The sequence below is a fragment of the Halichoerus grypus genome, chromosome 3, assembly GCF_964656455.1.
Source record: "Halichoerus grypus chromosome 3, mHalGry1.hap1.1, whole genome shotgun sequence".
In the NCBI taxonomy this organism is placed as follows: domain Eukaryota; kingdom Metazoa; phylum Chordata; class Mammalia; order Carnivora; family Phocidae; genus Halichoerus; species Halichoerus grypus.
In genome coordinates, this window is record NC_135714.1 from 105,122,499 (window position 1) to 105,144,608 (window position 22,110).

Genomic DNA, 22,110 nt, shown 5'->3' on the forward strand with positions numbered 1-22,110 from the left:
GAGTTATGTTATAAATCTGCCTCAGGTAGTGAAGATAAGTTGTGAACTGTATAGAAGTTGCTTAAGTTACAGACTGTTCATAAATGTCCACAAAAACCCCAGTTTTGTGCTTAGGTATCTCTTAGACTCCAACGTGGATGAAACTAACATCTTTTAAACCAACGAAACTGCATAAACTTTCTATGGAACGGCTACATAATGAACAGTTTCAACCCAGAGTCTCCTCTAACGAATAAGGATTGCTACAGTGATGTATGCTCATGATCTTTACTGTCACAATGAACTGAGAGGGAGCCCGATTGGTGATGTTTGCACAGGGCCTTATAAAAATACACCTATCAAATGGCACATTGTCATGGAGTGCAGGGCCACTCATTAATAACACTCTTACTCCAGGATCGAATTCCCTGTGTAGTATAAAAAGCTCTCATTAATCTCATTAATTCAGAACCCACTTTGTAATAATTCAGACCTGGTATATGTGATTCTTATTCAGTAGAAAGGTCACAGTTAAAAATAGAAGGTGGAACTCAGAATGACTGTATTAAATAATTATGGGACAAGAAACTACTGTGAGTTACTCTTTTCAGATCTTTAGTTTTTAATATGGAATGTACAAGACATAAGCATAAATTTATTCTTAATTGTAATTTACTGGTTAGCCTTTTTACTAGTTAAGATAGCCCTCTCCCTCTTCTTGCATTTCTTTTTCTCCCTTTTTCCCTCCCTCACTTTCTTTATCTGCAAACTCAAAGCCCCAGAATGCATGTGACCACACAGACTCACATGTATCAGAAGGAAAGAAAATTAATGTGGCAAGAGGCTAGTCCACACTGTATTAGTGAGGTTTTCTGTATAAAATTAAAGGTAAAATTGAATAAGATGTAAATGCTTTACTTTAAAAAGTGAAACCACACACTCATTTAAAAAACATCTCCTGACATTTGCTTTTTCTTCATTTTTAATAAATATTTTACTTGGTACAGTCTTTTTATTCAACATAAATCCCTTAGAGGTAGGAAATACTTTTTGCTTTTGACAAATCATATAAAACATTTCAAGTGCAATACCATGGTTTTGAATGCTTAATGATTTTGCTTTGTAAGAATGTAGGCAATGAGAAAGATGGGAGAGGAAAGCTCTATATTACGGGAGATGCTGAATATCCCATTTCTTTGATCACACCTTCATAAAGACGTGGCACAAGAGAAAGGGCTTATACGGTGCACCTTTTAGTCAAAAAAAACACAGATTTCTCATATATTTTAGTGCCATGTGGAAAAGATTTTAAAGCAATTCATAATTATCACGTTTATGTATATATAATGCTCTGTTGGTTCTATCTGTTAAATGGTAAGAGGGCTAGCAAATTAATTATCTGAGGGAAGAAATCACTCCAGGAATTGTATCCCATACTCAGGTACTTTTCACTTACTTCTGATTTTGGTTTCATATCAACTACCTAGGAACCATAGATCCTGTATCTGATTATCAGTGCTGTCTTGTTTCTTATACTTAACCTGTGTGTGTGTGTGTGTGTGTGTGTGTGTGTTGTGTTGGGGGTGTAGGTTAATAAGGGGAAGAACACCTTTCTTTTTTTTTTTTAAAGATTTTATTTATTTATTTGACAGAGAGAGAGATAGCGAGAGCAGGAACACAAACAGGGGGAATGGGAGAGGGAGAAGCAGGCTTCCCGCCGAGCAGGGAGCCCCATGTGGGACTCGATCCCAGGACCCTGGGATCATGACCTGAGCCGAAGGCAGACGCCTAACGACTGAGCCACCCAGGCGCCCAACACCTTTCTTTTTACTTCTCCATGTCTGTTGATTGAAACCTGATTGTGTTTCCTGTATTGGGTCTCACAAAAATAGTATTGAATTCAGTGGTCAATTTGGGATATTAAGAATAATACTTTAGCCACTAACATGGTGCATGATGGGACTTAAAGAGGAATAAGATATCTTCAGAAGTGTGGGTTGTGCTTGTGATCTGCCTCACAGGCACAATTCCCTATGATGGGCAAGGCAAAAGAAATAGATACCTAGGAAAAATCCGAGGAGCCAAAGCCTCAGGTAGGTGCTCTTTGATGTGAGAAATTTGCTATTCCCAATGACATCATTGTTTCCACTCCTATGGCTTAGCAAGCAGGGTCGTGCGATGGCATCAGGTAAGAGAGTGAAAATCAGTCTCATGAAATCTTGGTATCAGAGTTGAGATCCAGCACCATGGAAATTTGTGCTTTTTCTTCTTCAAATTCGAAACTGGAATATTTCAGTAAATTGTAATATATTACAATATATCAGTGGAATATCAGTATTTAGTGTTTTTGGAAGGTTTTTAAATAATAGCATAAAGAGCTAGTGTTCTGCAGTCAGACAAATCTATTTTCAAATCTTAGTTTTGTCACTTGCGAGTTGGGTACTTGTTTGGGGTACATTTTTTAATCTCAGAGCATCAGCATCTTCCTCTATAAATTATAACACTTAACTAATATGATTTTTGTATGGATTAAAAGAGATGATGCATATAAAATTCTTAGCAAAAGAACTGTCACACAAGAAACTTATAGATGTAATCTATACGATATTATGGATTATCATAATTTTATAACAATACAGCAGGAAACAAACTCATATATCCATTTTCATCTCATTACATAAACACATCAGAAAATGTTCACAGAAAAAAGAAAAAGACATCTACCATCATTCTGTGTTCCTGCACTTCTGCTTTGTGTAGAGCTAATTGTACTTTGTTTTCTGTCCTCGGGTATCTGTGGTCATCTGCTGTACTTGTATAAGAAATCCCTCTTCCCCTAAACTTCTCTTGCAGTCTAACACTGCATACCATGTGGCATTCCTCACTTCTCAGTCTCGTCCCCGATGGTTGTGGTGGCTTCTTAGTGACAGAGAGCAATGATCTCCTCTGCCCCTCCATCCTCTTTACCACTGACAAGACGCTCTTTCTCTGGTCATGCATTTCTAGCTCTAGAAATGGATTTAAAGCTGTGTTGTGTGGAGCTGCCTTTGGAGAGTCCTCTTCCCCCACTCCATCCTTGCTGCTTGAGTTCAGTGCCACCTTATCTCTTACATATTTTGGAGTTTCATCTAGCATTATTTTTGAAACAATAGGTCACTGCTAAAACAAGTTTGAGAGTCACTCTTTTCCTGGATAGCATGAAGTTTCTTTACATGGCACAGAGTCCCTGTGTGCTCTGACCCCTGCTTTCCTACCCAGCCTTCTCTTGATCTTTTCCACTCCCTTACTTTCTACTTTAACAACTTTGAACTCCTTAAGATATTACTGGATTATTTTGCCCTTTGTACTTTTGCACACACACTTAGCTCTTCTAGAATGTCCCACCTCTGTTTCCTCCTCTCCCTCCCACCCCAGTTTTGTCTCCTACTCAACAAATCTAAGCTCAGTGTGCCCTTTGTGCAACATTCCCAATTCTCCCAGGCATATATCCATGTTTATATTTATTAAGATTATTGGTTGTAAAGAGCAGATACTGTGTCAGGCCCCCCGAACAAATATGGTAAAAAGAGAAATAGGAAGCTCGTGGGAATCCAAGAAAAGAAACCACTGGATAGCTGTGCTGCCTTAAGGGCCAAGGAGCTTTGAGAACATCAACAGTAGGCGGGTGGCAGATCATCAGTGAAATGCCCTCTTATTACAACAATTCAGCTATCCTCTTCTGTCTCCTTTTCTTTGTACCAACTAACTTCCTCACTCTATATATACCTGGGTTCAAATCCTTGTTCCACTACTTGTCAACTATGTAATCTGGGTCAAAATACTGAACTTCTTTGTGCATCATATGTACAAAGGTTAGATAAGGAAAGCCTAAGATTACTGTAAAGATAAAATGCCAGCCACTACATTTCATCAATTCCAAGAGGCACATTATCATCCACATTGTAATACTTCTGAGATTTGCTTGCATTTTATAATTACTGCTTACCAGACAGGAGTCAAGTCATGTGGTAGTTATTGCCTACCCATGTACAAACTTGGTTGTTATTCCCGGCTGCATGACTGGACCACCACAACCTCTCCACGTTTGATTGGGAAACTATTTAGGGATCATTTGAGGCAAGGCTATGAGTTCTGGCTGTTGTCTGAAAACCTTCTGTTGGCACTTGTGATAAGATAAAAAAATACTACAGTATCAAAACTTGCAGAGTAAGTGTTAGTGGCTTGGAAGACATCCTAAAAATGGTGGAGAGCTCTTTTAAGAATTGTTGCATCTTTGAAGAACTCCTGCCAGTGTTCTCGGTGGCCAGAGCATTATGTTGTATACAAAAACACACGCACTGATGACTGAGTCAAGAGTGATTCAGAAGAATTAGACTATGAGGAAGTTTTAGGAACCCTAATCAACTTACATTGCACATATTTTCTTTTCCATGTGTGCACAAGAATGATATATGATAAAAATCTATGTATAAGTCAGCCTTAAAAGCCCTTTCGATAAATATAAAACTCTAAGTGATAAGCATTGTGCCTTAGGTTAATCTGCAGCATTTTTTCTTTCATAGCAGTCCATAAAATAAAAGTGTATCATACAAGTATTGACATCTTAGATTTGATTAGATGCGGTATGTTGGTTATTATTACCTAATAATATTCATTTGCTCATAAATTTTATTCACTCATGGTCCTTTGTTGCCTTTTTCTTCATGAATTTGTAGCTTTATTTCATAAAATAACTGCCTTACTCTCTCTGTGATTATCAGACTGGCCCAGCTCATTTCTTTTTTCTTCTTCTTTCTGTTTTTTTCAACTGCGTTTAGGTCCTGAGTCCACCCATAATCCAATCAACCGTGGGGCATAGAGTTATATGGTTGAGACTGGGACTGTTAGGGCTTCTCCAGGAATTTGTTGCCATATCTGCATCACCAGCACTTAGCACAGCACCGAGCACACTACTAATACATCCTTGCTGAATGAATGCATAAACTAAAATGGTCTTGCAGGAAAGGGAAGTCATGACTTATTTATTGCATACAGTTTGACAGTGAATTATAAAGTTTTAAATGATTAAAAAAAATCATAATAGCATCTCTAATTAACTTGCTATTGTAAGTATTTGATCTCAATTTTTTATAAATATAGTATTCCAAGATCTTTCATGGATTGTTTCTCCAGTATTTACACAATATCTTGACTTGGGGGACTTTTTCAGTAATCTTTTCTATGCCCTAATTGATTAATTCTGTAATGGAGCATGCATACTGCTTGATGTCTCTGAGATGGCATAATATAATCAACATTTTATTCCTTGGGTTGGTCTATCTTGCATATCAATACTGTATATGGTATAGTGTATATATTATAAATAATATCAGTATTAGAAAAATATTTCCCTTTTGAAGATGGATTTGGATTTTGTTAACCCATAAATCAATAGGAGCCAGTATATTGAGTAAGATGAGTGCTCAAGCTGAGTAAAAGTCTGAGAAGAAAAATCACATACCCAAATAAAAATAACAAAACTATTCAAAAATCTTAGAGGATCACTTACTGTGGTGGGGAGAATCAACAGTGAAAGGAACATAACATAAAATATGTATTGCTATAAAATATAAGGTACTGATTATTATGAAAAGAAGAACTTGAATCTCATTCTAGAATAAATAGGATTCATAAGAGAGGAAAAGAAAAAGACAATCTCTTCAGGGCATGGCAGAAGGAAACACCAGAAGGAGAAAATAGGCAATAGGGCCATTATGATCACAATCGTTTCACAAGACTGGCATGACTTAAAGGAAGGCTTCTATTGTAAAATCATAACTGTCAAAATTGGAAAAGTAAAGTAAGGACAAATTACAGAGGGATTTTAATGCCACAGTGAGGATTTGGACTTGATCTCAAGGAAATCAAGAGCAAAGGAATTACCTGACAAAAGAGTCTCTTCCTAAAAGATTCGTCTGACTATGTGGATTGCCCCAAGCAAAAGCTGGTGTCAGATAACTGCCTTAGAGGTGAGTCAGTAATCTAATAAGTGGTAATCAGAACTTGGATCAGGGTGGCAGTGGAAAAGAGGAGAAAGGGCCAGATCTAGCTTAATAAGAAGATTCATTACATACCTAATCATTAAATGATGTGATAGCAATAGGCTGAAGATTTGCCCACAGGGCTTTAACAAAACCTTAAAGAATGGTAAAATACACCTAATTTGGTCAGTTATACTAAGGACATTTACTCCGAAAATAAACCAGTCATGGGGCACCTGGTTGGCTCAGTCGGTGGTGTGACTCTTGATCTTGGGGTCATGAGTTCAAGCCCCACATTGGGTGTAGAGCTTCCTCAAATAAGTAAGTAAGTAAGTAAGTAAGTAAGTAAATAAATAAATAAATAAATAAATAAACCAAACCAGTCCTAAGGACACTTGAGTGCATAAAGTTTACAGCATTTCCCCAATGTTATGAACCTTCAGAGTGAAGGAATGCATAATTCATCAGAAAAGTTAAAGAGGTATTATATACTCATCCCTTCCATCTTCTGTTCAGTTTTGAAAGAAATAGAAAAAGAAAGACTTTCAGGGAGAAATGTATTCATAAGAGATCATTAATATTTATAACTATAATTGACCAACCCAGATTGTATTTGTAATTAAGGATTTTAAAGAAAGATTTACCCAATTGTGGCATTATTGCAAGAAGTATATATCTTTTCTAAGTAACTACTTTGAATGGGAAAACATCTTTTTGGGTATATGTGTTGGTTAAAAGTCAATATCATGGGGAGGAGGGGGATGGGTTAGTTTGGTGATGGGTATTAAAGAGGGCACGTTCTGCATGGAGCACTGGGTGTTATACGCAAACAATGAATCATGGAACACTACATCAAAAACTAATGATGTAATGTATGGTGATTAACATAACATAGTAAAAAAAAAGTCCATATCATTACTTTATTATCTTCTCCATTGATAGTGTAACTTCAGATAGGTGCAGTGGTTTGTTTTTGGCTTTCAGATTCTTCAAAAAGCATCTAATATATTTAATGCATTTGTTGCAGTTTTATTGAAAACTAACACCCTAAGTTATAACACAGTATTTTAACTTAAGGGAAAGAAAGACTACAAAACACTGATCAATATAAATTGATGAATTCAATTCCTAGATTAACACGCAATTTTCTAGTTTTGATTGAAATTTGAAATGACTTATTTTCAACAATAGGTGGCGCTTTACAGGTTTTGGGGAAGTTGGTCTTTTTTTTTTTTTTTGGTTAGTTGAAATGCATTGGCTGTATGACATACCTCTTTGCTATCAATCTTAAAAATTAATACAAACATCAGATTCATATAGTACTTTGGTAATTGACAGAAACTGTCTGCTACCATATCTGCCATACTTATCAAAATTAACATTCTAAGAGATTATAAAAAAGAAGCAAGAGTATGAAAATATGTAGAAGTATATCTGCTTTTTACTTTTCTTTTTCCTTTTTTTTTTTAAAGATTTTATTTATTTATTTGAGAAAGAGAGAGAGCCCGTGCATAAGTAGGGGGAGCGGCAGGCAAAGGGAAAGGGAGAAACAGGCTCCCCGCTGAGCAGGGAGCCTGATGCAGGACTCGATCCCAGGACACTGGGATCATGACCTGAGCTGACGGCAGTCGCTTAACTGACTGAGCCACACAGGCATCCCTACTTTTTACTTTTCTATTTAATTTTCCATTTTTAAAATGTTATCCAATTACTTTTTTAAAACATATATTTGCTTTATTTAATCCGAATGATCACAAAGAGTTTACAAATATTATAGAAGAGATTTTATTATTTGCAATAAACTTTATCTTAACTGGAAGTAAAATATAAATGATAAAAAATTCCAGATAAATGTTAAAGTGATCAGGGCTCATTCAGTTTCTAAATCTGAAATTATTAGCAGATAGCTGTTCCAAAATCCCAGTTAAAACACACACACACACACAGAAATACAATTATTTAAACCTGAGTTCAGCCTTAGAAAAACAAAAGCAAAACTGAATTAACTTGAAACAATTATAAGATAAATAAACTCATTATTTAGGGATGAAGCACCTAAAAAGAGGGGACCTGAAACATTTCTTCATCATACAGTGTGTTTGAGGCAATGCTAACTTACAAAATTTATACAGAGCTATAAAGCTTACAAAGCACTGCATATACATTGAGTCCACAGTAGTGCTACAATTTGGGAAGGTGAAGGATTGTTATTAACTTCAGGTTATTGATGAGAAAGCAGGGTAAGAGAAATTAAGTGAAGGTCATCAAGCTAGAAGGTGGCAAAGCTGGTACCTGAATTTCTTATCATCTGACCCTACATTAGTTGCTTTTTTCTCAATACCATGCCATTTTCATACTTGTAATATTGGACATAAGGACATTATGGGCAAATATGGAAGGTTAGCTAAAGTTATAGACCATGATATAGAAGAATGATATAGCAAAAACTCAGATTTTCAATACATGTAGCCTATCAATTATTATTACCACATGAGATGCTTTTATACATGGAATTATTTAAAATGTTTTATTTATTTATTCATGAGAGTCAGAGAGAGAGAGAGAGAGGCAGAGGCAGAGGGAGAAGCAGGCTCCCCGCCTAGCAGGGAGCCCAACGCGGGGCTCGATCCCAGGACCCTGGGATCATGACCTGAGCCGAAGAAGGCAGACGCTTAACCAACTGAGCCATCCAAGTGCCCCTACGTGGAATTATTTAAAATGCTCCAAGAGAATTGCAAATCAAAGAAAACTAATATAAAGTCTTTTAAAAAATCTTCTTGTAAGTTTTTTCTTTTTTTCAGTATAGGAAATAAAGATTATAGTAAGTAAGCCCCAGGAGATGTTTTAAGTTGTTTTTGTTTTAATGAAAACATGATTTTGTTTTCTGGCTGTTCTCTTTGGGGGCAGTTACAGGTTTAAATTAAACTACATTCTTATGCATTTGTCTCTGAAGATGAAGATAGCAGTAAATAGTTATGGAAATGAGAGATTAATAACTTTTGCTGAATCAAAGATGATACCAGGTGATCATTATAATGAGGGCATCCAGAAGTCAAATCAGCAGAAGAGATGGCTAATTTTGTTTTCTTGTGAAAAAGAAGAAGTCAAGGCTCAGAAGGAACATTGAATATTGTGGAAGAGGAAAAAAGAGAGGATTTATTCTTCAATTGGCTAGGTAAGAAATGAAGACTGTTTTGTACTAGGGCAATGATGTTTCCTTATACAACCTTACCATGTGGATTTAGTTAGTAAAATCTTCGATATATAGTAGTGATGCAGTTTTCCTGAACTCTTGTCATTTTGATTCTCTGTAAGGGAATATGACACTAAAGGAATGAATAGAGGGCAATTCAGAGCCCTTCCACGTGCATTTCTTTTTTTCTTACGACTTGCAGAAAAATAGAATCATTTGTGACGAAGTACACAAATGATTAGTTGTAGAATTATAGAGCGGACAGAAACTCTACAAATCATTCAGTGTAATTTACTCAATGTATTGTTTGATTTGCCCACTTCCAGAATTTGAAACCAATACAGAACATTTGTGTTTCAAATAGGGCAGAAGGATGAGAAGCTTCTGAAAATAAAGAGAATGTTTATGGAAAATTTACAGAATAGGTTGGTCTATTTCTGTCAACTACAAAGGCTGTTTACAAAAGGAAACTGAAAATAAAATGGCCTATCCTTGCCAGCTTTTCTTGGGAAGTATAGTAATATAGTGACTATTGCCCTAAAAGGAAAGTAGAGACTTAGTTTCCATTCCTGGTTCTTCATTAATTTATTAGGCACTTATGGGCTAACTTACCAACTTATGTGATTATTTTGTTTCTCAACAAGATAAAACATTATACTTATTATCATGACTTCACAGAAACATTGGGAGAATTAATAGGGTATTATTTTTCAAGAGCTTGGACCACATATGATTCTGCTACTTTGGCAAATAAAGTAGATAAATGAGTAAGTTAAGCTTCTCAGTATTACACCTTTTTTTTTTTTTTTTTAATCACTAGCAGTTGTGAGGAGTTACCAGATTGTTTTTTCATTTTATTTTATTCTTTTTTCCAAATCAAATCAGCAGAAGAGATGGCTGTTCTTGTTTTCACACGAAAGTGAACAACAGGTCAGTGCTCACTCTCCATTCCACTTTATTCTTTTAGACATATCTTAATAGTGAACTGAAAATTATTGTTAAGATTTTCCCACACGTATTTACGTTGTTTTTCCTTTCCAGGAAACTTCATGCTCCAGTTATCCATTTCTAGCTAAGGTACACTGAAATTAAACTTACTAAATAAAGAACAATGTCTATTTTAAGCTAAAAGTTTAGAATTTTTACAAATTCTTACGAGCTGTAGGCAACCAAAAGGAGAAGCAGGTTTTATTAAATGTCTTTTAGATCAGAGTGGCCAGACAATACCTATATTTATTTGTAACCTAATATTGAGAGAAAAACATACTGATGTATTTTATTGCTAAATGATCTAAAGAGTCATTGGTCAACTTGTGCATCGTATTATTTGATTTCTAAATAGAACATGATCCATGATGATGGTGTTATAGATAAAATTTCATGGATTTATTTTAATTCAAAAATACTTAATCACATGCGGATTGTAATTTAATACATCTGTGATTGAAATAGTTTGAAGCTTATTTGTAACTGAAATCTTTCAACTATATTTTTGTAGGATTTATGGAAGTGTAGTGTTCAGTGCTCCCTCTCCTGGTTTTATCATATTGGTGAACTGACCTCTCATCCTAAAATTGTGGTGATGGCTGAGAAGACAGTTTTGAAGAACCAAATAGGATACTCTGATGTGATATTCTAGTTCTGATTTGACTACTCCAAATCCCTTCTAATGGTCAAGAAACCTATCCATCACTGGTTAAAGTTCATTACATCCCAAAATATGAGATCTAAGAAAAAATAGAAAATATGTACAATAAAATTGATTTTATCCTTCTAAACAGCCTATTTTAATACAGTTTATATTAAGAGTGCATATGTAGATTTTTGGCTTCGTTCTTGTTCTATTTTATTTTCTAGTGATGCTTTCTTCTTGTTGATGGTCTTAGCAATGCCCTAGCTTCCAAAGAGGTTAATTCCAAATACAACTTTAATTTTTTACAGTGCTCAAACATTTGAAAGTCTAGAAAAAACCAGTTTCAACAGAATCACTTGTTATAGTTAAGAAGGAGCTTAAGAATTGAAAATTTCCATACCCAAATTTATACATGATTTAGATTCTGGAGTTTTGTTTTGTTTGCTTTATTTTGTCAAAGACTTGACGCTATTTCTGATATCTAGTACCTGGAAAAAAAATACTTCCTCTCCACTTACTATATGTTTTTGGTTTTTAGGTATCTTTAAAAGTCTCTGTGGAACCTTAAATTTCACATATAATTATCCTCACTGCAGCATAAAGTACACAATTCTGATAATAAATGTCTAAAATCTCGTAGTTTGTAAGAAAACAAAAAGCGAGTTTCCTACTGATTAAAATACTTTTTCCCTCCAGTAACACAACATAGATCATTAAGAATTATAAAACTTCTTGGTAAATTATTTCTATTTTAACTGATTTCCAATTAGCTGATTTTTTTTTTTTTTTTTTAAAGATTTTATTTATTTATTTGACAGAGAGAGAGACAGCGAGAGAGGGAACACAAGGAGGGGGAGTGGGAAAGGGAGAAGCAGGCTTCCTGCCGAGCCGGGAGCCCGATGTGGGACTCGATCCCGGGACTCCAGGATCATGACCTGAGCCGAAGGCAGTCGCTTAACCAACTGAGCCACCCAGGCGCCCCAGCTGATTTTTAAAAATAAATTAATTGTAGTTTCCCCAAAATTGTACAAATTACAAAATTGAAGAAAGTTGGGATTTTTAAATTTGATTTTTAGGAAATTATATCACAAGCCAAGATAGAGCACTTATTATAAAATCTACAGCAGGAAATTTTGCCTTTATGAGGTAATGTTTTATACATTTGCAGTAAGGAGTGCCACCTTTTGAACTTTCAGATTTCAAATATTCTGAATTTTGCTTTAAATAGGAACCGTAATGTTATATTATCATCTTTTTTATATCAATATACATTTTCTCTCTAGCTGATCAGAAGTGATGGCTTGGCATACGACTTTTTTTATCTTCTTTTATTCTTCAATATTATTTTCTAATTCGACCTTAAAGGTTGTGTCCACTAATCCTTCACTGAGACTGATGACTAAATTTAAAGGATTCTTCTATGACAAACTGCATTTGCAGGATTTTTAGAGACAATCTCAAAGTTTTAGAGGATGTTTATCACAAGAGTGTACAGGGCAACATTTCCAAGTTGGTACACATACACGAAAGAGGAAATGACTGTTGGAAAAATCCTGTTCCAGGTTTTCAGGCAGCCCGTGTGATTGACATATGATATCACTGGAGGCGTGTCCTGGAGTGGAGGTGGAGGTGGAGGCGAGCTGCTGAAATTCTGCGGAGCCGGAGTGAGATTGCTCTGTAAGGCACGCAGTGGTTTGCGGAGTGATAGCAGCGGACAGAGCTCCTTACCTTGGATAAGGAACAGCTGCAGTCGCTGTAAATGTGCCTGAAAAGCAATTTCCAGTCTTTGCGTTAGGTAAGAACTGTTTCCTTCCTTTCATTCTGTAGATATTTTAGGAAAGATTAGGTGAGAAATGCTGGCTTTTGCAAGGAATTGAACATTTCTTTGAACTCGCTTTAGATCTAAGATTACTGGTTGCATTTCAAATTACCAGTAGCATTCCCACTGCTAAAACTAATGCTCTTAAAGTAAATGCTACTGCTAAGAGAAAAAGCAGGGTCCTTTTCATTTCTTCTTTTTTTTCTTACCCGAATGGTAACAAGTTTAAAGTCTGAAACGGTCGGTTGTGTGAAAAACAGGGTGGTTTTTGCCGAAGAGGGGCTGGCACTCGGTGTGTGGACCAAATACATGTTTGTTTAGGCATTGTTGGCGACCGAGTCCCGAGCGAAGCAATTGTTTAAAACCTGAATTTCCCGTCTCTGTGTATTGATTTCCAGTGCGCAGAGGCGTTGCTTGAACGTTGTTTGAACTCCTAGGCATTCCAAGGGGCAAAAGCACTTCGGCAAAACGTGCAAGACTGCATGTTACTTTGGTTCGCTGCTGACACGCCGACTGTGCGCCGGCCTGTCAATCACTGGGAGCAGCAACAGCCAGCACATGGCAGCGGGCTGCGGGCGGCGGGCGAGCTGGCGGGCTGCCCACCCCGCTCCACTCTGCGCCCGGGCGGCTGAGCGCGGTACGCGTCCGAGTGCCTGGAAAGAAGGGGAAATTAATGTTTTGTTTTGTTTTATTTTCCAATCGCTAATCCTCTAGGGCAGGCATTTCGGCCGTGGGACAGAAGGGTCGGACGACTGGGAGCGAGCGCTGCCGGGGAGAGGCTTGCCCTGCCAGGACCAGAGTTCCGGGGGACGCTGTGCCCCCACTTGCCCAGCGTGCAGGATCGGGAAAGTGCCTCGACCTGCGCGGGGGCCAAGAGACGACGCCCCGCCTCTTCCCTTGAGAAGAATCCCCCAACCGCGCTCCCTTCACTGCTACCCCTAGAAAAGCGGGTTAAAAAAAAAAAAAAAAAAAAAAAAATCCCACCCACCCCCACCCCCGGGGGAGCGGCAACCTTCGCCTCGCAGGCGTGCGCTCCCGGGCCCCGCCGGGGCCTGCACGGTTCCGTGACCCGCCCGCAGACACCGGTTCGAGCCCCGTCCCGGGCGCCGCAGAGTCTCGAACGTCCGTGACGTGGATTTTCACTCGTCAGGGGGCCGCCACTCCTTCCTTTCCCGCGAGGACCGGTCGGAACCCGAGGAGGACTCTCGCAGAGCACAGCGTGTCAGTCGGTGGGCCCGTCCCGCACTCTTCTCTCTGCCGTTCCCCGGCTCGCTTTTCTGAGGGACTCGAGAGGCCTCCCGAAGGGATTTTTTTTTTTTTTTGCCTGGTTCGTGGAAGGGGGCTGCAGGAGAAAAGCCCCAGAGGTGGATGTTACTGAGCTGCGCGGAGAACGCGAGCTGTGAGAGGCCGGCTGCGCTGGGCCGCGCGGAGTCTCCGGTGAATTGTCCTCCGCAGCCGGAAGGGGGCCGCGGGGAGCGCTCCTGCCCGGTGGGGGCGGGGGAGGCCGCGGGCCGGCACGCCGCAGCAGGGGCAATGCCTCCTCGTCCTCCCCGCCGCGGTTGATGCGGCGCGTGCACGTTGCCGCCCGCACGGGGACCTGGGCCGGGTTGCACGGCTTGGCCCCCATCCACCGCTTCGGCCTAGGTGAGTGTCGGGCGGCCGCTCTCGGGCGGCGGTGGGGAGCGGGGAGGCGCAGACCCCGCTGGCTCCGCGCGGCAGGTGCGGGCTCCGGCGTTCGGCGAGGGGGAGGGGAAATGGAGGGGCGACCCCTGCGCGCGCGGCGCCGCCTCTCTGCCGGGGCGCTCGGGGCTGGGTAACCCCGTGGGCGACCTTCCGCCGCTGCGGAGGGCGAAGAGGTAGGGTCTCCCATCCCCAGTTTCCTGGAGTGGTGGCGCGGTGGCCCGGGTTGTCCTCTTGAAGGAACCCCTCCACGCGAAAGATGGACTCAAGGAGGCTTTTCGGGGTGTTCCCGGGAGGGCTCTGAGGAACTTCTTGACTTGTGCCAACGGCAGGTTTTCTGTGGAGGGGTTTCCTCAGACGGGGGAGCGGGAAAGGCCGTGTGCGTGCGTGCGTGTGTGTGTGCGCGCGCGTGTCTAGGGAGGCAAACCTCGGAATTCGCGGGTAACCCCCTCGACAGAATTCGTCTGCGCCAAAGCGAGCTTCAACTTTATTCTTGTTTGGAGAGCAGTGGAGCGGCGAGGGGAGGGGAGAGGGCGCTGCCACTTTAAAAATGAGAAGTCCGCCCTCCTGAGGTAATGGTAACCTCAGCCTCCTCCCCTCCTCCTGCCTGAAGAGAGGGAGAGAGAGAAAACTTGTTTTCATTCATAACTTTTTCCTTTTCCTTCCTCTCCGTCAACTATTTATTCACCGCTTCTCTCAGCTCGGATTGCAGAGGGCGCAGCTCCACCGTCGTTAACTTGCAGTGTGGCGACGCTTCTCCGCTGCCCCTGCCCCCGGCTCGTTTCTGGCCGGCCCTTTAGGAATCCGGCTTTGCCTTTAAAGTATAGACAGATATTTATTGACAAACTATCCATGCCGTGGTTTTGCTTTTGGCGCCTGCGTTAGCTCGGAAGGCTCTTCACGATCTGAAAGAAATCTTGGCGAGATACGCAAAAATGGGTTGGAAATCCACGGTGATCCTTAGGATGTGATGGGATTGTCCGAAAAGGTATTGCACTTGGATTCCTGTTTCCGTGGGGAAGACAGGTTGCCGAGAGCGTGCGAGTGGTGTTTGGGGATGGATCGAGGACTGTCAGTGCTTGAAAGGGGGCTTTGCTTCAGATCGGAGGGGGCTAATTTTCTATTTTATCTGGTGATCGCATTCACCAGCCAGCGTGAACTCTGTTACAACTATTATTTAAAACGCAGACGAAAGGTGTGCCTGGTGTTTTTACTACACTCTCCATGTCCTCCACGGCTTTTCTTAACAGTAGGATCTGACTCCGACCTTTCGGATACTCTGCTTTTAAAGCACCGGGTTAAAAGTTCTTTGCAAGGAGGAATGATACTGTGTGTGCAGAGTAACGATGGAATATTTTAACAGTCCGTAAGGAATCCGGGACTAAGCCCAGCAGATCACGAATATGTTTCTCCTCATGTACAGAGAAGGTAGAGTAAAGTAGAAACTTGGGAGGTCTTAGTTGGGAGAAAAAGGGAGGGGGAACTCCAAGAAGTTAACATATAAGGCATAGTCTATAGACTTTCAGTTCAGTTAAGAGATGAAATGGACTTCAATCTGCCTTATTCCCTAAGCTGGTGTTTTTGGCTCAGGGTGGTAGTTGAAAATGGACATTTTTTTCTTTTCATTCTTGAATTGGAACGGATCTGTGTGGACTTTAGAAGGAATTTGTGTGAGAAATATTCTGGTTTACTATTGACTGAAAATGGAAATGTTTTTATGTTTGGTAGTTTGTGTGTGTATGAAGAGTGCATTATAAATTAGAAATAACTTACTCTTGGTATGGAAACACATAAAATGCTTATTTTAATCAGGATTTTACTGTACTTATTACAAGAAGCACATTGACTCAGATTTGGCAGTGCTTCTGAAAATCAAGATCTGTCATGTAAATACAGATTTTTAAATTAGAGGAAATGTAGGTAATTAAAATGGCCAGGATTTCTCCATACTGCTTTAAAGGCCTAATACTTAACTTGTGCATGAAAGTTATCTTGTTACGTGAGTGATCCCTTAATTTAAACTTAAAAAAAAAAAAAAAAAAATCCTTTCATGATTTCAAATGTGAATGCTTTTTAACATCATAGCATTGTACATTAGTTTTGTGTATGTGCTTTAAGGCTATAAAACACGGAGAACTGTTATATTCATCTATATTCACTTTTGCATCTTGTAGATAATAATGAGAAAGCCTTAAAACCCTGGTTTCTGTGGAAAATGCTCTCATGTTGAGATTCATTTGAAGTCTCTTGGATTTTTTTCTTTAATGCATGAAGCATACCTTGACCAATTTCCTCATTATTAGTCTAATGCTTGTAACACCAAACAAATAACAGAAAGGCAGGAGCACCAAAGCCATTCTTAATTTTTTTAAAAGTGGGTATTTTCCTTTATGGAAAACACCAGTGAACTGATACCGAGCTTTCTCTAGATGAGAGCTATTCCAGTGCTTATACTCAATATTCCCTACAAGGGCATACTCCATTTTAATTATTTGTTAGACTCATAAACAGAAAGGCATTACTTCTTGATTCTGCTTTTTAGAAGTTGAAGAAAACTTTTAACTTTTATGGCATGGGGTCTCTTGCTTGCATTCTTCTTCCATGATGTGGTCCTCAGCCTCTTGGAATTGGACTCTGGCCAGGACCCCAGCATCATTGTAATCCGCTGATGAAGGAGATCATTACCAGGTGTAAACACAAGGCAATTTGTGACTTGACAGGATTCCCCCCCCAAATGCTTCCTGTCATTTATTTTCTCTCTCTCTCTGTTTTTTTTTTTTTTTTTTCATCTTTGCTTTCCTTTTAGGATTTCAGATGCATGCCAGGTTTCCACTGATTGCCAGAATTCGAGATCACTACACATGGATCCCCAAAATCAACATGGCAGTGGCAGTTCATTAGTTGTGATCCAGCAGCCTACATTGGATAGCCGTCAGAGGTTAGACTATGAGAGAGAAATTCAGCCTGCTGCTATTTTGTCTTTAGACCAGATCAAGGCTATCAGAGGCAGTAACGAATACACGGAAGGGCCATCTGTGGTGAAAAGACCTGCTCCTCGAACAGCACCAAGACAAGAAAAGCATGAAAGGACTCATGAAATCATACCAGTTAATGTGAATAACAACTATGAGCATAGACCTACAAGCCACCTGGGACATGCAGGACTCTCAAATAATGCCAGAGGCCCCATTTTGAGCAGATCGACCAGCACTGGAAGTGCAGCCAGTTCTGGGAGCAACAGCAGTGCCTCTTCTGAGCAGGGACTGTTAGGAAGGTCACCACCAACCAGACCAGTCCCTGGGAATAGGTCTGAAAGGGCAATCCGGACCCAGCCCAAGCAATTGATTGTGGATGACTTGAAGGGTTCCTTGAAAGAGGACCTGACACAGCACAAATTTATTTGTGAACAGTGTGGGAAGTGCAAGTGTGGAGAATGCACAGCTCCCAGGACCCTGCCATCCTGTTTGGCCTGCAATCGTCAATGCCTTTGCTCTGCTGAGAGCATGGTGGAATATGGAACCTGCATGTGCTTAGTCAAGGGCATCTTCTACCACTGCTCCAATGATGATGAAGGGGATTCTTACTCGGATAATCCTTGCTCCTGTTCACAGTCCCACTGCTGCTCTAGGTACCTGTGTATGGGAGCCATGTCTCTATTTTTACCTTGCTTACTCTGTTATCCTCCTGCTAAGGGATGCCTGAAACTGTGCAGGGGGTGTTATGACTGGATCCATCGCCCAGGATGCAGATGTAAGAACTCCAACACTGTCTATTGTAAGCTGGAGAGCTGCCCCTCCAGGGGTCAGGGTAAACCATCATGATTTTTGGAAGTGGGTTGGACCTCCTGAACTTCTAGCTTTCAAGCTGTGGCTGTTAAAAAGATTCTCTTAGATACTGGTTTTATTTTCTTTACAATTTTCCTGCCTTTCTTCCCCTGTTCCCAAGGTTTGACTCATGGATCTTATTCTTCTCAAACGGATGATCTTCAGTAAGAGTGGACTGTGAAACTGCACCTGGCTCCCACTTACAACAAGAGCCTCTGCCATCCACTGAAGAGGGTATTGAGAGCTAGTGGGCTTTTGTGTAGCCTTCTTGTTCTGCAGGCAACTTGTCAAAGTTGTGTATGTGAACATACCCACACGCATACCCAGTCAATCTACAATGATTTAGAGCTGTTTTTGATTGGGTACTCTGGGAGCAGGGAAATTGGTTTTTGAAGAAGCAACGTTTTTATTGCTTAAATAAGCTATGTATTAAGTCTGTCTCCAGTTAGGGCTATCTTCATAGCATTGGACCCTTAAGAAGCATGAGGGATATATTTTTGTTATAACATAAAAATTTTCCTTTAACCACTGCCCTCTACTTGCCCCTCAGAGTTCTCTCCCCTCAGTTTCTTATTCTGGAGATGCCAGGTATTTTTCTTTCCTATGTAATTTTAGATTTGCTTTACAATGTAAATCTTCACATTGGAGATATATTGGTTGTATCTTGCTCATCTTTATTCTGGCTTTCATATTTGTGAAGGACTCAACTGCCTTCCTTCCACACCCCACATTTTTTACCAAATTTCTCATAGTTGAGGGCACTTGGGTAACTGAAGTTGATATTTATAGCTGATCGATCTATAGATGTCACAGAACTATGCTGCCTAAAGTGATCTTGGCCCCTTAATGGTCCTTTTGGCCCCTTGGTTAGTTAACAGCTGAGTAATTCTAATTTTTTCTGTGTTTTCATTGCCTTAACCACAAATTGTGGTGCTTTTTGTATATTTTATGTATAAATCACAAAGTTGAATTCTGACTATTTTTAAGACAAAAGTCTGTTAAACTTTTTTATTGTAAAGAATATTTATTATGCGAATCTCTATTATTTTATGATATTTATTGCAAAAGACTGTTGAAATGTACTCATGTCTGAATATAACAAAATATCAATACATAACGGAAAATAAGGTGACACGAGGAAAGTACATATGTTAACTATAATGCAGAAAATATATTAATTAATGAAACTGTCTCTTGATTTCTTCATTTATTAGCCTGTACTATTATGGTGTTTTTTGTCATTTGCTTTGACTCTTTCTTCATACGCACCCATTTTATTTCCTTAACATACTGAATCTAGACATAGGTGAGTTCAAATTTTGAACTAGATGTTTCCTGGAAAGGCATTAATCAAAATTTTGTGATCCAAATTCTGTTTCAACAAATGCCCAAGTGAATCACTTTATAAAGTGAGCTTTTTTTTTGCAATTAATATTAACAGTCACTCCCTACTTTGGCTATTTTGTAAGCACGATGTTCTGTGTATATCATAATTTCTTGGAATGGAACGTGTCTGTAATTTAAAAAAATGTTTATTTTAAGTCTCTTGGGTTAACCAAAAATTAGTCTTCATCAGTAAAACTTAAAGAACTTAGTTCTATAGGCATGCTAGGAGTCTCTGGCACTGTCACCTTAATAAAACATTGTGGATGTTAGAGTGCACCAAGGGAATAGCTCACATTATCAAAGAGATGTTTTAAAAACATTCCCGTCCCTACCTTTTCATTTTCTTTAAGTCTTTAATGTGGCCCGGTCAAATTACATATTGTCACGTTCTCTGGAATAAGAAAATCTGAGGGCACAGATTTTCTTATATAAAAGTATTTTTATTTTTTAGTCTACTGAAACCACTCATAGCTAGAATCTTTGGGTCTGATAAAATTTTGTTTATGTGAATCTTTAGACTCAGTTTTACTGACTCCCCATTCCTAAGTGATATGTCAAACCTGAAAAATTATCTGCTTTTCAGAATAAGATGCTGACATAATTTGAACCTGCGATTTAGACTACCAAAACTCTTACCCAGCTTTTTTGTTTTGGGCATTGTCTTTTGGATGATTTGGCTGCTAATTTTAGGAGTATGTGTTATTTGTAAATAAGCTTTGATTTTGTTTTAATTAGACCAGGCATAAGTGGTAGAAACTTGTTTTAATGCTTTCTCTCAAGCCACTAAACCTACTAGTTGGCATTGTGACATTTGATATAATCAAAAATTTTCTCTGTGCTCTGAAAGCAGGAGCATTTTAGAAATGAGTATTTGTTTTGGAGGCTACTTCATAATCTATAGTATTTCAAAATGTGAAGTTATTTTCTCTTATACTCGTTATGTAATGTTATCACTGGTCCCTTAAAATTGGGTTTTTGGTTGAGATTGGCTCCTTAACGAAGTATATAAACACAGACTCCCTCAAAATGCCGTGTAATTTTTTTCTGTTATTATTCAGACTCTCGGTATAATTAGGATCTGGTGTAAGAGCTGTCTGTAGCTATTATAACCAGACTAAAGCTGTAGCTTTTATTGAAAGAAATTTATAACTTTTATGAGAATGAGGTATGTTGTGGAGTTTTAACTTCTGGCTATATGCAGAATACATTAAAATTACAATATTAAGATGGTGGTCTACTGCTGCTAGGGCTTTATATGCATTCTGGCATAATGTCAGGCCCATATTTGGAAGTAGCAATAAGTAGAAGTTCAGACTTCTGACAAGCTTGTCAGGTGGCAAAGTATAAACACTTTGATTCGAAACTTCCTCCTTTGTGATGGTTTAAACCTAGAAGGAAAAAATATTAGGGTGTGTCCTCATAAGTCTTTATGAGTCCTAGGTGTTTGTACTTAATATTGATCATCATTTTATAGTGCTAAGGCTTTGAAAGCAACCAGCAAAGCTGAAATTTCTTACAGTGCTTAATTTGATTTATTATTTATTTGATACTTAAAAATGAAAAATAACATAGCAAATAGATGGGATAGCCTTCTTTCCTTCTTATTCCATGAATTTGTCCCTATTCCTCAACTACCACAGCTTGACAGAATGAATATTTTTGTTAAGTAGTTTCTTTCCAGCATATTTTCTGACTGCCAATTTTTTCATTTCAGAGTTTTATTTAGATAATTTAATTGTGAATAAAACCAATATGGGATTTCTATAATTGAGTAGTTTCCTGTCAACAGAGTTTATAAAATATAACCCAGCAGGAAAATGAAATGCGAAAAAGTAGATACACTTATTTTGTGAAGGCCTAAGTTGAAACCTTATAGTCTGTAATAATTATTATATGGTTTCCAAAATCCAAACCATAGAACATTCCAGTTATTACTAAGAAAAGTGAAAATGTAAAAAACAATGTTCTTTAAAGTGAAAGGAAGTGAATTAAAAACTAGTCTTGTTTTTACCCTAAAATTGATATTGGAACCAAACTCAGAGGATTCATTTCCAGAAGACTGACTTATTTTTGACATTGTCTCCTTATCCTGAATCCCCTCCACCCGGTTTTTAGATAAAGTGATGAATACATGACATGTTTTGTTTATAGCTCTTTAGCTGAAAAAGTACAATCTCTTTTTGAAACACTGAAATTTTGAAACAAAAAAAGAGGGTCTAGACAGTTCTCCTAAAACCTATCCCACCTCCCACTATATATATTTGTTTTAATTGCAAGAGAGAGTTTCATGTCTTTAAACATCTTGAAAACAAAACTTTAAATCCTCTCTTTGGCCAGTTGACAGTTGGAGGACTTTTTTCCCCATTATTTCACTGATTCCATATAATAAAAATAGCCATGTACTTAATTGACAAGTTACTGATTTTTTTAATGTTCTCTCAGACTATTACCAAGCCATTTTTCTATATTTATTGAACATCTGTGTGCATTATTCTATATTCAGAAGAATTTTAGAGCTAGAAGTAGGTTTTGTATCTTGCTTCATACTTCTCAACCATGTATAAAAATAGGTCACT

At 38.8% G+C, this 22,110-nt stretch overlaps 1 protein-coding gene and 1 long non-coding RNA gene across 5 annotated transcripts in view; one reads left to right on the forward strand and one right to left on the reverse strand.

Annotated features, from left to right (window-relative positions):
* Nucleotides 1-10,363: 10,363 nt before the first annotated feature.
* LOC144381373 (uncharacterized) lies at nt 10,364-13,757 on the reverse strand. Its single transcript, XR_013446452.1, has 2 exons — nt 13,657-13,757; nt 10,364-13,297 (listed from the first exon to the last, which is right to left on the reverse strand). It is a non-coding gene; the product is annotated as an uncharacterized LOC144381373 (long non-coding RNA).
* The window catches only part of SPRY1 (sprouty RTK signaling antagonist 1), an 89,186-nt gene continuing 79,559 nt past the window's right edge, over nt 12,484-22,110 (forward strand). The window contains exons 1-2 of one of the 4 annotated variants that reach the window (XR_013446451.1): nt 12,484-12,620; nt 13,359-14,288. Coding sequence is in view for 3 of the 4 variants with exons in the window: in XM_036121858.2 (XP_035977751.1) it covers nt 17,186-18,145 (960 nt within the window). In the remaining variant the exon portion in view is untranslated. Of the gene's footprint in view, nt 12,621-13,358; nt 14,289-14,360; nt 15,313-15,341; nt 15,753-17,130; nt 19,341-22,110 lie in introns of those variants that run through there. The other 3 variants (XM_036121858.2, XM_036121872.2, XM_036121848.2) reach the window with 3 other exon arrangements.